A 14,574-nucleotide genomic window follows, 5' to 3' on the forward strand; every position below is an offset into this window, starting at 1 on the left:
AAAACATTGTCGACCAGGGAATCTCCCAAAAAGTACATGGGCCAGGTAGGAAAGCATCCAGGAACACAGAATCCTCCTGGAAGGGGGTATCAGAGGACCAACCATCTTTTTGTTTCAGGAGCTCTAGGATGCCTCCAAAGGAGACATCTTCAGGTGGAGATCTGGAGGACACTTCCCCTTCACCAAAATGGGTGTCCTCTGTGAGAGATTCCGGAGGGGGATCTAAGTGTCTCCTCTTACATGTTCTCTTCCAAGGGACTTCCTCTTGGGGTGTTCTAAGGAAGTATCAGAAGAGATAAAGATGTCCTGAGGGACTGACTAGAGACTAGACTGGGCAGACTGTCATAGAATTGATGGAATAGAACTAGATGAGGCAAAAGTGGTCTGATCCGAGGGGGGGCTGGGATGTCTCTTTTGTAGACAATGAGAAAGCCCTCTTCACAACCTCAAAGTCAGAATGCCTAAGGGCAAGAGAAGTCAAGGGCAAAGGAGCTGGTAGTTTCTGAACTGTCAGCTATGCAACCCCATCAGCACTGCACCTGATGGGGGAGTTGGAACCCAGCTGCCTAATCCTGAAACCCTGATTCCAAAAGGCTCAGGGCCAGGCAATTCAGGGAAGTCACCAGAGTCAAAGAACAGACCATCTCTGGATCTGATGAGGACACCTCAACAGGTCTTGGATCTGAGGGCTCCAAAAGGGTGGGTTGGATTGGAGAAGGAGATACCAAGAGGAAAGTAGACTGAGAATTGCTCATGGATCCGGTAGGAGTCAGAGCTGGGAGTACCCCCATCTGGATTTGCACTCTGAGACATTTCCTCATCACCCTATCCACATAAGCTTCTGATAAGCTTCTGGAGGATCTAAGAGATGATGTGGAAGATGGAGGCCTGGAATGCCAACAGGCAGATCCCTTCAAGAAAAGTGAAGGGAGCCATGAAGTAATCAGATCTGCTAGGAGTGGAAGAGTTCAGACCTGAGGAGACCTAGAGTTTGAAGTAGTCAGATCTGATGTAGTCAGATCTGACTTTTTGTGCATTTTAGAAGTAGGCTCTGATGAAGGTCTGAACGAGGAACAGCAGTCCATGGACCTCTTCGGCGACTCTTCTTCCTTGGTCACTGAATCTGGCTTCCCCTTGTCAGGTTTTTTAATAATGGTTTGAGCCCCAGCTACTGAAGTAGAAGAGGAAGAAGGAAGGAAGCATCTTAACACTAATTTATTTCTATGGTCAGTAATATGTCTGGAGTTAAATGTAGAGCAGATTGAACAATCTGCATCTAAGTGTGCGGGTCCTAAGCAATAAATGCATTCCCTGTGGGAGTCCAGTTATGAAGCTTATGCCCACAGATAACACACTTTTTAAATCCAGTTGGCTTCTTAGCCATTGTTATCCAAGAAAGACAACTGTCTAAAGATCCTAATGGACAGAGATTTTTTTTTTTTCGCTAGGGCAAAGAAATAAAAGGAAATAAAGAGGAATAATGAAAAATAGAACTACCAACAATGTCAGAAAGTGCATACTCCAAACAGATGTCTTAAAAGGAGAGAAAGAGTATCAACAATGGTACTTTAAAGAGGTACCGAGAAAACAGTAGCTAAAAAGTGTACTGCAAACTGTTCAGAAAGATTATGTATGGGAGTAGAAGTATAAGAGAAATATATTAGTAAACTGTAACTCACTAACTCATGAAAAAAGGCTACATATAGCTCCAAAGCTCAAGAGTGACAGGATCCACTGAATGACAGAAAATAAGATCTGAGGTATGTTAGGTTGGCTAAAGGGAAGAGCACCAGGTTTTTGGATCTGATGATCTGGTAGAACCGGCTGAGTCTCAGATTCAAACCCATCAGTTGAGGAATGAGTGAAAAGGACATCAGATCTATCTTTATGAAACATTCCAACAGTGCTGTTTAGTTTACTTGTATTTCACATAATTCACAAATGCTGGCCAAACTACCCGCATATGCCTTGGGACATCTTTCAAACAAAGTTCTTTTTACCATCAATACTGGTTAGCATAGGATCACAATGCACCATTTTATCAGTCTTTGTGTGATTTGTGAGAATAAATATGTTACTTATCTCTTAGTCACAATGTAGCAGATAATGTGAATTGTACTTGGTCATGTAAAACCTGAAAATATGTCTATAATGTGTGTGTTTTCAGTGGCATAGAAAGATGTGTGGATTTGTGACTTTTTAATTTGATATATAACAAAAAATAAAGTTTGCAACTGAAGTTGTAACTTACGTCTGCAACGCATCAGTTATATTTAGGATGCAAAATGCATGTCAGTCATACAAATCAGACTGTAATTTATTCTGCCCTGTTATTACATGGCCTGAGACTATTCCCTGGCCAAGAAGCTGAACAGCCATAAAAAGCAATTAGAAATTATGCAAGAAGACAGCTAGCTCAGGTCAGGAAAACAAACCTATTAGCATGTAAATGTGAAACTCTGTCCAACTGCCTATATGGATTCTGAAGGAAAAAAAGAGTTATAAGCTAAATTTCCTGTTTCTGCTATGACTTTAATTACCTGATAGCTGCAGGTCTACAAATATTATCCATAATTGTTGTATAATTTGAAATGTAATAATTTCATAGGGTCGCTATTAGTAACTTATTAATTCAAAGTGAACAATGTTTACTTTAGATTTAGCTTATGGTCAATAGGTGTAGATGTTTTCATTAAAACAGTCTTCTTTACAAATGATGCAGTCCCTCAATTAGTTTGAATTGTGCATACTGTATTATGCATGACAAATGCAATAGGAATGCCTTCTTATCAATACTTGAACTTGTTTTTGAAAATTTTAATTTCAAAAAAGAGTTATAAGTCAGAAAGGAAGAAAGAAAAGTCAGAAATGAGAAGAGTCAGCTGTCTTACTGCTAGTGATATACAAACCCTGCTTGTTTTTTTCTGTACTTTTGTCTCTGGTTGAAATATGATTTGAAAATTCAGTCAGATTAGCTTAGGCTCAGTAATTCCTGTAATTTATTTGCTCAAAAGACCCTGTGCAATTTCATATTTCTCTATATGATTAACGGTTAACTACATTGCTCAAATCATTTTGTAAATAAAGTATTTTTATTTATTCACTTTTAAAAAGGCTGTGGCTAGTCATCTATTAATTTATTTATTATTGTTAACTGCTGACAAGCTACTGGCATCTCTACTGGCTAGGCTGCTCTGGTACACTATAGTCTGTGTTTATAATTATATGACTTAATAACAGAATTGAAACAATAAAAGGGAGGTCCCCAGCCTGGTATACTGGGGAGATGGCAGTTTGCTGCCTTGGGCCAGAACATAATGCTATTGCACTGGAGAATATTACCAGCCTTCCCTGAAAATGTGTGTGTGTGTGTGTGTGTGTGTGTGTGTGTGTGTGTGTGTGTGTGTGTGTGTGTGTGTGTCATTGTGGGCAAGTGAACACTGGAAGGCACTGCAACTCCTAGAGTGCTGAGAAAAGCATCTGGGGAGCTAGGCCAAAGACCCTGCTAGTGCGGTGTGCAATATGAAGCCTATACTTTGGTATGGATGGCACAGGCCCATACCCAAGTTAACATTACCTCTTTCCAGCATGTTCTTGACAAGCTGCAGTCAGCAAATGGTTTACTGATTTTTATTTGTGTGTTTTGATTACGGCTTAATCTGTTTAATACTAGTGGTGTGACATCAGAAACCAGAAAATTTAAGATTTTTAAGTTAAAGGCAAATTTACTGGTGGATAGTGGGGCAGATCAAACACTGCAGTACTTATCCACAGAAATGTTTTCACAGAGTTGACAATGTTGGGATTTAAAGTCCCACCTGGTCATCAAAGAATTTCACTCTTGGTTGGCAATTCTGTGATTCAAACCCCTACTTTGCATGCCATAACAGTGATGGCAATTGTGATATTCTACCTGCCACCTGCTAACCTTCACAGTTCACATCAGCTTGCATCACATAAGAAATATACTTTAACAGATTTTTTACTAGCTGCTTGTTATACCACAAAAGTTATTAATTTCTAGGAGAGCAAAAGCATTTTCTGATTTACGTATGTAAAGCAATACCATCCACTACTTTAGTACGCAGTACTTTGACTTGCAGCAATTTACACTTGCAGCAGTCTGTTAAGATTTAGCCCTGCTTTGAATTCATATTTTTCTGCTCTATACTGCTTAACCTCTCTTACTCAAAACACAGATCATATGATTTGTGTTACAACAGGACTTTTCAATACATTGTTTTCATGAAGGCACCTTAGTAAACTTAGTATGCAGTTCAACAGCTGCAGCTTTGTTAGACAGCCCTTCAGAAATTCCAGCTACAAACCACTTGTGGAGCATAGCTAGCCCGGTAATAAAATGGGAATTTAATCATGTTGCTACTTTCACTAACTATCTGCATTACGTAAAGAAAATGAAGGGAAACACTCCAAGAAAACAGGATAATGTCCACCACGGCTGTGGGAAATTATAAATCCTTGCTGCTTTGCTTCACATCAGCCGACAGAAGGGACAAAGCACTGATCCTCTTTAAGAAGGTGTCTCTATTCATTTAAGTGTAGAGGCCTAACAACCACTGCATCTAAGCAACAGAAGAAGCTGTAGCAAAGTAAAAAAAAACAGAATTAATGCATAAAGTGCAAAAAAAAAAACACAAGAAAGATAATTACAGGAGCTAAAAATATAGTGCAGCTTAAATGAAAATTAGATACTCTACAGACAAAATTTTGACAGCTTAGAAACTAAGCTGAAACAGAAAAATATATACATTGCAGGGATACTTGACAGTGTATCATAAGAAGCAACGAAGGACTTTGTAGCTTTTATTTTATATGAAAATATGCACCTTCCCACTCAGTACACATTGCAAAAAGAGAGGATATATAAGACTGGTAAGGTAAAGAGAAGACCAGACTGACTCATTTCATATCCTGAAGCCACTGAGTTCCTTTCAGACTAAAAAAGGAAGCACCTACAGGAGTCTATATTATATTTTCGAAAATTTCAAACATCGAACACCATATGGTCGACACCATATGAGCGATGTTTGAAATTTTGAAAATATATATTAAAAAAATAAAAATAAAAAACTATACTTACCTAAACACTGTAGGCAGGGGGCAAGCCCCCCTGCTCCCCCCCACACCCCCACTACTTAAATATTCCTACTCCGAGATCACACTGCATTGAAGTAAAGGGAAAATATTCCCTACGGCAATTTCCGTGTAACGCACGCGATGTTTCGACGTTTTGTCCAATCTGGTTCGTCCAATACACGTTCGCCATTTACAATTTTCAATCACGCAATAGGAACCCCACCTACAGCAAGAGAAGACATACAGAGTTACAGTGGCACTAGCAACTGCATTGGTTAATGGAAGATGTCTCCCCATTGCTCTAAAGACAATGAAAAATCTGAAAACTGCTAATATGGCAATTTGTAGAAAAAGGTTTCTCAATGAATGTAAAATTACCCAGCAACACTAGCAGTTATGCAGGGGGGGGAGGACACTGTGCCTAAAATTTTTATGGCAAGACAATGAAGTGGCACCAGCTGTAACACAAGGATGACAGTGTTTGACTTACTGCTCAGTTTTTAAAATAGTTTCTTAACTGATACAGCCATTTAGAGCTGCTTTCCACATTGCATGACACTGTTTCTGCATTTTATTTTCTGCTTTGAGTAATCTGTTTGACCTGGTGTAGTGGCCATCTTGGATTTAAGTGGTGATTTAATCTAAGTGAACATTTTTGAAAGAGAAATCCCAACAAGGTCTGCTCTAGAACTGGAAAATAAATGCTTATCAGTCTTAGGTACCCTGTATAACCTGTCAGACCTACTAGGAAAAGGAGATTGACTATTAACGTAAGCTAAAAAGCAATGAAATAACCATTATCTAAAGCAAGCAACACAGGAGGAATAGCTGCAGATACTGGTATTTCCACCTGTAACAATTCATAATGCATTTTCTGTGCTATATGAATTTCATTCTGCTCCCTTTAAAAAAAATGTTTCTTCTTAGACAAAGTTTCAGAAAAGGATAAATTTTCAGCAGGGAAATCTGAAACTATACCTTCCACAGAATTAGAGTGCCCAGATTGTGAAGAAACTCCTGAGGTGAACCTTCCTCCTGAAATGCCTGCTCTTTTGACTGAAATCCATATCAGAAAGAGACGACTGTTTTTCCTTTTCTTGTCTAAACAAACAGAAGGCAAGGAAACTGTAGTAATGCATTCCTTAGCAAATAAGCATTGGATCATTTACAGATACAGCATCTGGAGCATTTCTCCCCGGGCCTCCGCTGAAAACAGGCTCTGTGGAACCTAGTCGGACTTTCCCGGTCAACAAATGATAAATAAATAAAATAAAAATAAAATAAAATAAATAAAATACCGGTAAGTCTTCCATGTCCCTGAAAATAGTAACAGGAAACTAGAAAGCTTTTCCACTATGTTCACCTTTCCTGGGGGTTTTCCTGGAAAAAGATTGACTCTCATCAGGCATGTAGTCCCAAATGCAAGTTTCCTATCCCAGCTATTGGAAGAACCTTCTTCTGCTGCAACACGCTCGCCCTTGCTGGACATGAGCATCCTTAAAGCCAGAGAGGACATGACTATCCCTAAAGTCTTTGGTGGCCACATATGTTATAGCAAGGGAACTAGGGGGGGAAATATGAGCAGTGGGAGGAATAACAGGACTCCACAGCAGAGTCACCCACCAGTGGTTGTGGCAAAATAGGATCTAGCCTGACACCCAAAGACTCCTAGACAACTTTTGCCTAATTCTTGCAGATAGGGGAAAGTAAAACTGTGGAGACTGGAGGTTCCTCCCATTGGTAAACTAAGAAACAGACCTCAAAAGTGGATACTGCCGCTTGAACCAGTCAGTAAAGGGTAAAGTAGAGAACTAGACGTTCTGAGGTAAGTAAATCATGGACAGTCCCCCACATGCACATATTCTGCACAAAAACACAAATCATCAAGGTATGACTAAAATTCTAGTCAAAAACTAAACTTTTCCACAAAAGACATTTACAAAAGTATTTACACATCAACTCTTTTAGATATGGAATGGCAGTCCCCACCCACAGCAATAAGGTTCCTAGATTAATATAATAAATAATTCTGAAAAAAATGCAAGTCTTCTTCATGAAATGATTTTTGAGTGGAAAGTTTTCCCCAATGGCGAACTTATCTGTCCAGCTTTGAAGGATCACCAGCCGACCAACAATTCAATGGGGCCTGCCAAAGCAGCTGCTCTGAATAGATTGCTCTCTATCTTTTTAGGGAGCTCCTCTGAAGCTCTAGACTGTTAGAGCACATGGAAGGTGCTCAAAACCTTTGAAAGTTGGCCAGTAATGAGTGGGTAGGACCCAGACAGCTTAGGCTAATGCAACAGTGATCTTTATGTTAAACATCTTTCAGAAACAAGGGTCTTACCCTCCTTAAAAGAAAAGTCCATCCAAATGTCATGTTTATCTCTTCACAAACTGCTGTTCCTTCTCTTTAAACAAGCCCCTTGAGTGTCAGATATAAAATACTATGCAAACATCATCGCAGTAGTTCTTTTACTGATTCCCAGTTGAATTTTTTTTTTAAGCACTAGGATGACTTTGTGAAATGTTACATTAGTGCCTTCTGGTACTCATTACATTTTCTAATATGCTAGGAGGGGTAAAACTACATCTCATACTATCACAACCTTATAGAAATAAAATTATTAGGCAGGTCAGTAGTTCTATCTGCAGTATCAATAAACAGCTTTAAACCTAGATGCTGACCACAGACAGTCTTATTGTTATGTGTAGCATTCAGAAATGATGAACTTTACCCCTTCATTGAGAAACTGTGGAATGGAATTTGGAATTGCAGTTCAAAGTCTGAATAAAACACTAAATAATTTACTCTATCAAGCCATAGCATTCAAAAGTACCCTCAAACACTGTGTAAAAGATGCCCAATAACAACAATCAAAAGATGTCTCTACAAAAGGCAAACTAACTAACACTGTTACCTGATACAGTAGAGAAGAAGGAAGGATACATTCAATAAGTCCGTGGAAAGAAATTACCATAGCAAATGTCCTTCTTATCACAGAACATTTTGTGTCCACATAAAATTAAATCAGGGAGGCAACAGTCTTGGCTCAAAAATGAAATAATGCAGCATGGTAGTCCCCACCAGGCCACTTTGGGATATAACAATTTAGAAAATAGTAAAACACATTTAGAATGATTCTTTCATATCAATACTGCAGAAAAGGGCATGATATGTTGAAAAATATTTTTTTCAGTTTTTGAATATGGTTCTCCTTCAGCTAAGAAAATCCATCTCCCTACACAGGGTTTATGTAGATAGTTCACAGGGTTTATGTAGATAGTTCACAGGGTTTATGTAGATAGTTCACAGGGTTTATGTAGATAGTTCACTTGCTGCATCCTCTGAAACAAAATCAGTCTGATGTTCCTACCTTTCTACCTTTCCACTGCAATAGCAAAGAAAATAAATAAATATAATAAAAAACAGATGTACAAAAAGGCATTTCTTGAACAGAATGCTACGAGTTTATTTGATGGGGTCATTAGGACCATAGTATCATATTAAACACAGATGCTGCGGCAGAAATAACCTTAGCCTAACTTCAAGGCACTGAAGTAGGCACTCTGACCATAACAGATGACTAGGATTAGACTAGTAGCCACAGCACTGAAGGACTCAGGCAGGGAGAGGGAGCATGGTCCGTTTGACTTTCAAGGGCACACTGGATGGTGCAAATTCCCTTCTGGAGATCACAGAGACCAACTCTTTTGCTGTGGGGGGACGGGTAGTGCTTCTTGGAGGGGACTTTGCTTGCAGAAATAAGGGGGCATCACCCACTATCAGCCTGCTGCATACCACCCACCCCACACTGTCAGCCTGCTGCATACCACCCCCCACTACTAGCCTGCTGAATACTTTCCACTGTCAGCCTGCTGCACACTCCCCACTGTCAGCCTGCTGCACCCCCCACTGTCAGCCTGCTGCATAGCCCCCCACTATCAGCCTGCTGCACACCCCCCACTGTCAGCCTGCTGCATACCCCCCACTGTCAGCCTGCTGCATATCCCCTGACATCTTACCAGACATGCAGGTTTACAGCCAGGAAAAAATCAAGTGAAAACTCTGAACTGCCCCGATGTCTGCCTCAGCAATGACATCCTCTTGGCTAGCTCTTACCATGGGATAGGATGGAATAACAGAAAAAAAACAACTTTTACTGCTGGCGCACAGTGGGAGAAAAAGACTAGAAAAATAACAGCTTTGCCTTTAATATCAAAATATTTAACATTCTGGCATTTGACAACCCCCTCTCACCTGATTTCTGTATTGTTGATGAACACCAGCTAAAGTTGTCAAAACTATAAAATAGCCTCACAGTTTTTATAGATGATGACCTTTCATTTGATACCCATATAGCTATGGTTATCTACAAAGCTTATGGAGTTACCCAGATCCTTCATGGGTTTGACAGCCATGACAGAAAAGTAATCATCTCTCATCTCCTTCTATATTCTTAATTGGTTTCTCTGCAGTGCTGACCATTTTCTCTTGGAAATCTACATGCCCAAAAGAAAAACTGGCTGACATCTCTACAGTTACTCTGTTTCCTTAGCTTAGAACAAACTTCCTGAGACATCAAAATTATATTCAATACCTCCAACCTCAAAAAAAAAACCTTTAAAAAGAGTCTCTAATGAACTCATGGATCTGTTCCTGCCATAACCTAACCTAACTCTAACACCCCCTGATAATTCTCCTTCTGTTCTCCCCCTCTTACTACTCCATATCCAGTTTCCTAATTTACACTAGCCTTACTATGTTCCCACTCATCCCTCGGTACACATACCTAACCCTTTCTCCCATTCCCCTTTCACATGAAGCAAGCTAATGTGGTGCTTCTAAATCCCCTCGGTTCTTCTAATCCACATGCCCTATAATGTTAAACCTCCACTAGAACATTATGCAAAAACACAATCTAGTATTTTAATTGTCCTCTCTTACACCTACGTATCACCTTCATCAGTTCTTTACTTACTTATTTTTATTTCATATTTCTTTACTCTAGGGCTTGCCATCTGCTTCATTTTTGTGCTGCATGTTTGAGACTTTTTTTGTATCTATAGTCACTCCCATATGTCTTCTATACTCATTTGCTTCACTGCTTGAGGATGAACTATTTTGTACTGTATGTGTGATTTTATTGGAATTTATAGCTACTTCTGTATTTAATATCTGTCATATATCTGACGCTTTCTGCACGTTATGTTACTTCTCCTTTTACAATTGTTCTGGATGGAGCTTTTCTTCCCAGGCCTCCTCTGAAAATGGGCTCATGCTCAGTCAGACATACCCGGTTAACAAATGTCAAAATTAAATAAATAAATAAATAAATAAATAAATAAAATAAATAAATAAATAAATAAATACAATTGCCCCTTCACAGTGCTCTTAACAGATCAATCACAGAATACTGTACTATGTTCTTTGAACTACTCATGTGCCAGTTAGTAAAACTGGAGAAAGTACAGAATTCTCACAAACAAAATCCAAGGGCTTCAAAGCTTGTCTTATAAGGAAAACTCAGTAACTCTTCCTGTATCTTATTACCTTCTCAGAGGAAAATAGTGCCTAACAAACAGAACATTAAAGGACCCTTTACTATCGAAAACCTTTTGCTTAGAATACTGTGACTGAAATGTGAGAGGACACTCAGTCTGCCTTAATAAAAAGTAATATCTACTATACTGTGAAAAGTGAAAACTTCCTATGTGAAAAATTTCCATGCCTATAGAATAAAAAACTTCCCCACTCAATTAAATTTAGTCTATCAATTCATACTTTTGAAAAGGAATGTGATCACTATATAAGCACCTGCAAGTTCTAATAAAGGATCCGCCAAACCTATGAATCCAATATAGGATCCACCAATAATCTGAATCTATCATGGGATCCACCAAACCTATGACTCTAACTTGGGATCCACCAAACCTTTCCTCCAAATCTAAAAATCCAACATGGGATCCACCAAATCTATGAATCTAACATGGAATCCAACAAACCTATGAAAATAACATTGTTTCCAACAAACCCATGAATACCAAAATTATTGGATACAGTGTTCCAACAGTCTCATAAATTACTCATATATGAAAAAATTAACTACTTGGTAAGTTTTAATTGGCAGCAAATGCATTGCACAATGTTTTTTCTTTGAGTGGTCAGAAACTCTTTCCTTGATAATTAAGTCTTCATTCTTGTTTTGTCTATGTTACACTCCCCAAAGACTGATTTATGCTGACTAGCATAGTCTGTAAGTCTGCAGTCTGTACAAATACTGTGATCATAGTTTCAAGGTGTTTCTCCTTTGGTAAATATGGAGTTACTATATATTACTATGGGGTACATGGGGTGCATGGAGGAACTTGCCTTGCTGCAAAATCACTGATAAGAGTAATACAGGTAGTTCTTTTGTGGGGTTCTGTTGTTAGCTATTTGTTTTAGTTGTTAATGGTTTGTAAGTTGATCACTCACAGTGGAAGCATGAAAAAGTCTGGTGAAATGCAGAACCACTTTAGTTTTGTTCTTAGATTTTCTGTGTTTCAACAGAAACTTTATGATATTACGACACTGATATTCTATTCCGTATAAAATGTATGCACATGTGATGACATACATTATTTTTATACATATACAAGACGTATACGTACATATAGACAAAGGGATACGTGTCTCATTTTATCTAACTGTAATTCATCAAAAAGAAACAAAAACATTGAATGACATTTGACAAAAACTGTGCAATGTTACAGAACGTTACTGCTGCTGTGGTTTTGGATCATAGGAATTACAATCCAGTTAGTGTTGCTCAGTACTTGTAGCTAGCTAATGTCTGCTGGCACGATGTATCCCATCTCTCACATTTTGTGTTTGTGCACCACCAGGGATTCAGTGTGTGATGGGTTTACTCTTTTTTCCTCGGTTATGTGACCGTGGAGTTAGTATATTTAGGTAAGGGTGCTGTGGTGGGGGTGTAGGGGGCTTGCCCCCCACAAAAAAACTTTTGTAGGTATATTTAGTATACGTCAAATTTTCTATGAAATGTGTTTCAGTGGTTTGTGCTTTTGATCATTTATGTCAGTGTTTTTATTTCTTTTCAAAAAAATGAGATTAGATCAAATGAAATACAATCATACAAAGATACCTGTATAAGAATTACCGCTACTCACCAAGTTACGTGAAAGGCTTGTCGGCACCCGTGCCTATTGCAAGTCATACAAGCGCCTGTTGCAGCTTTGCTTTCTCTTCCCTGCTCTTCACAGAGATAGCATGTCTAAACAGGGGAAAAAAATGCAACACAGTAAGACAAAAGGGCTCAAAGTGCTCAAAAGAGTTCTCCCACAAATTCATCTATTTACTTAAAGTGCAGTGTCACTTTCTGAAGTACCTTGCTATTACAATTAATTTAATTTCCAGTTAAACTCATAACTGCAAGTCATTTTGCTAAAACTGAAGGTTATAGCAGGTTTGATTTCTTTTAGTTTCACTGTTTACTCACTTCTTCTCTATAACAATGCCCACAAAATGATGTCATAGTAGGTATGGGCCAATGGCTTGTATACTTCAGCAAAGCACTGTGGACAACCAAAACAATTTACTTCTTTAGAACAGCAACTTCTGACTTACATCAAGTTAGATAGTGAGGTATTGTGGACTCAGTCTTTTCTGATGTCACAGCAGGAGTTTTCCGTTGCAAAAAAAATATTATCAACACAATAAAAAACAAAAACAACATACTTTTTGCATTAAAAAGCAGTGCAGTTTGGTATTGTACATGGTAAGGAGGTCATACACATTTTCAAGGGTTCATAATTTCACTTGCCTTAGAGAGGCAAATACAGTTTAAGAAAACATCCAGTGGCAAGTCTGAATTTATATAATATTCCATTATTTGCTAAATTAATCCATACTCGGCTTCTTATACAAACATGACTGTTGAAAGGAATTTGAAGAAAAGTCAAGCACTTTTGGTTTCATCAGTATACACAAACACTTCCTGAAGAAGTTACTCTTCAGTGCTTTGTGATTGTAGTTTGTGGTGTTTACTACAACCTGGGTGCGGAGAACTTTATGTCACAATTTGTTTCTATAACCTACTACTGAAGGCATGACTTACACAAATATACACACCTACCACTGTGAACTGATAAAGGGCTTTCAATGATTACCCATACATAGGAGAGCTGAAATGCTACTTGGCACACTTCCATTTAAAATTTTAATACTTGGACAATGTGTTTGAAGTCCTCTCTATCCATAACACACCCCTCATACTCATTGAGTGATAGGAAGATTGTACTACATTGGTTTCACCACACTTTGAAACAGCCATGGGGGGAAGGGCTTTTAACAATCTTGGTCCAACCTGGAATCATCTGCCTAATCAAATTAGAGCTCAAAAATATTCAAAGGCTTCACTAACAAACTGAAGGAACATCTTCTACAGAAAGTTCATCTTTTGGATGAGAGGTTAAATTAAGGTCATATCTGCTTGAGTTGCTGGTAGCTCAGATTGATGTAAAAGATCCCATGGCACCTATCAGAAAGACGATGCCCTGGCCAGATTTTCAAATGCCATCTTGGGTCTCATCCAAAAAGAGGTAACTAGCCTAGTGGGGCTAACCCGGTCAACAAATGAAAAAATTATATATAAAAAAAAAAATATATATATATATATATATATATATATATATATATATATATATGGGTCTACCTGAAAACACCGACACGCCAAAACACTGACAACGAGATAACCGACGCCACAAAACCGACAGTTCAAAAGCACGAAATTTCACATGCCCGACAAACCACAATCACGGCAATCAACAAAACAAATACCTTTTCCGAAAAACACACACACAACACAAACACACAAAAAAACCTTACAAACCTACACTAAACCTTACATACACAACTATTTATGCACTAAACTTAACCCAAACACTAACCCTAATGTCCGTCACTATCACACACTCACCTAACCCGCGCCCTAACCCTAACTCACTTAACCCGCCCCTAACCCTAAAGTCTGTCACTATTGCACACTTACTTTATCCGCACCTTAACCTTAACTCACTTAACCCGCCCCTAACCCTAAAGTCTGTCAATATCGCACACTTATCTTAACATGTCGGTGTTCTCAGCGTCGGGCTTTTCAACTGTCGGTAATCTCCATTGTCGGATCTTCCTGTGTCGGTGTTCTCGTTGTCGCCGTTTTCAGCTTTCAGCGTTATCAGTTCGACCTATATATATATATATATATATATATATATACTCCAGCGTTACTCCTTCGCATATCACCTACTCAGAGGCGATCTCTGCCTAACATACAAAGCTATGTCAAACCCAGAGGTGTTAGACATGCTCCACTTAAAGAAATCCCAATCCCTCCGAGCTACACGCTCTAGGGACCTAAACCTTGTCATCACAATAAACAGAACATGCTGGAGGGATAGATTCCTGTCCCAGAGACTTTC

General features: G+C 38.7%; 1 protein-coding gene across 4 annotated transcripts in view; it reads right to left on the reverse strand.

Annotated features, from left to right (window-relative positions):
• Positions 1–14,574, reverse strand: part of MLLT6 (MLLT6, PHD finger containing) — a 2,458,880-nt gene that overhangs the window by 1,397,228 nt on the left and 1,047,078 nt on the right. For all 4 annotated transcript variants that reach the window (XM_044055280.1, XM_044055279.1, XM_044055278.1 and 1 more), the window contains exon 5: positions 12,268–12,371. In XM_044055280.1, the coding sequence (XP_043911215.1) occupies positions 12,268–12,371 (104 nt within the window). The remainder of the gene's footprint in view (positions 1–12,267; positions 12,372–14,574) is intronic.

This window comes from Protopterus annectens, chromosome 13.part0 (assembly GCF_019279795.1).
Source record: "Protopterus annectens isolate FY-2018-M chromosome 13.part0, PAN1.0, whole genome shotgun sequence".
Taxonomy (NCBI): domain Eukaryota; kingdom Metazoa; phylum Chordata; order Ceratodontiformes; family Protopteridae; genus Protopterus; species Protopterus annectens.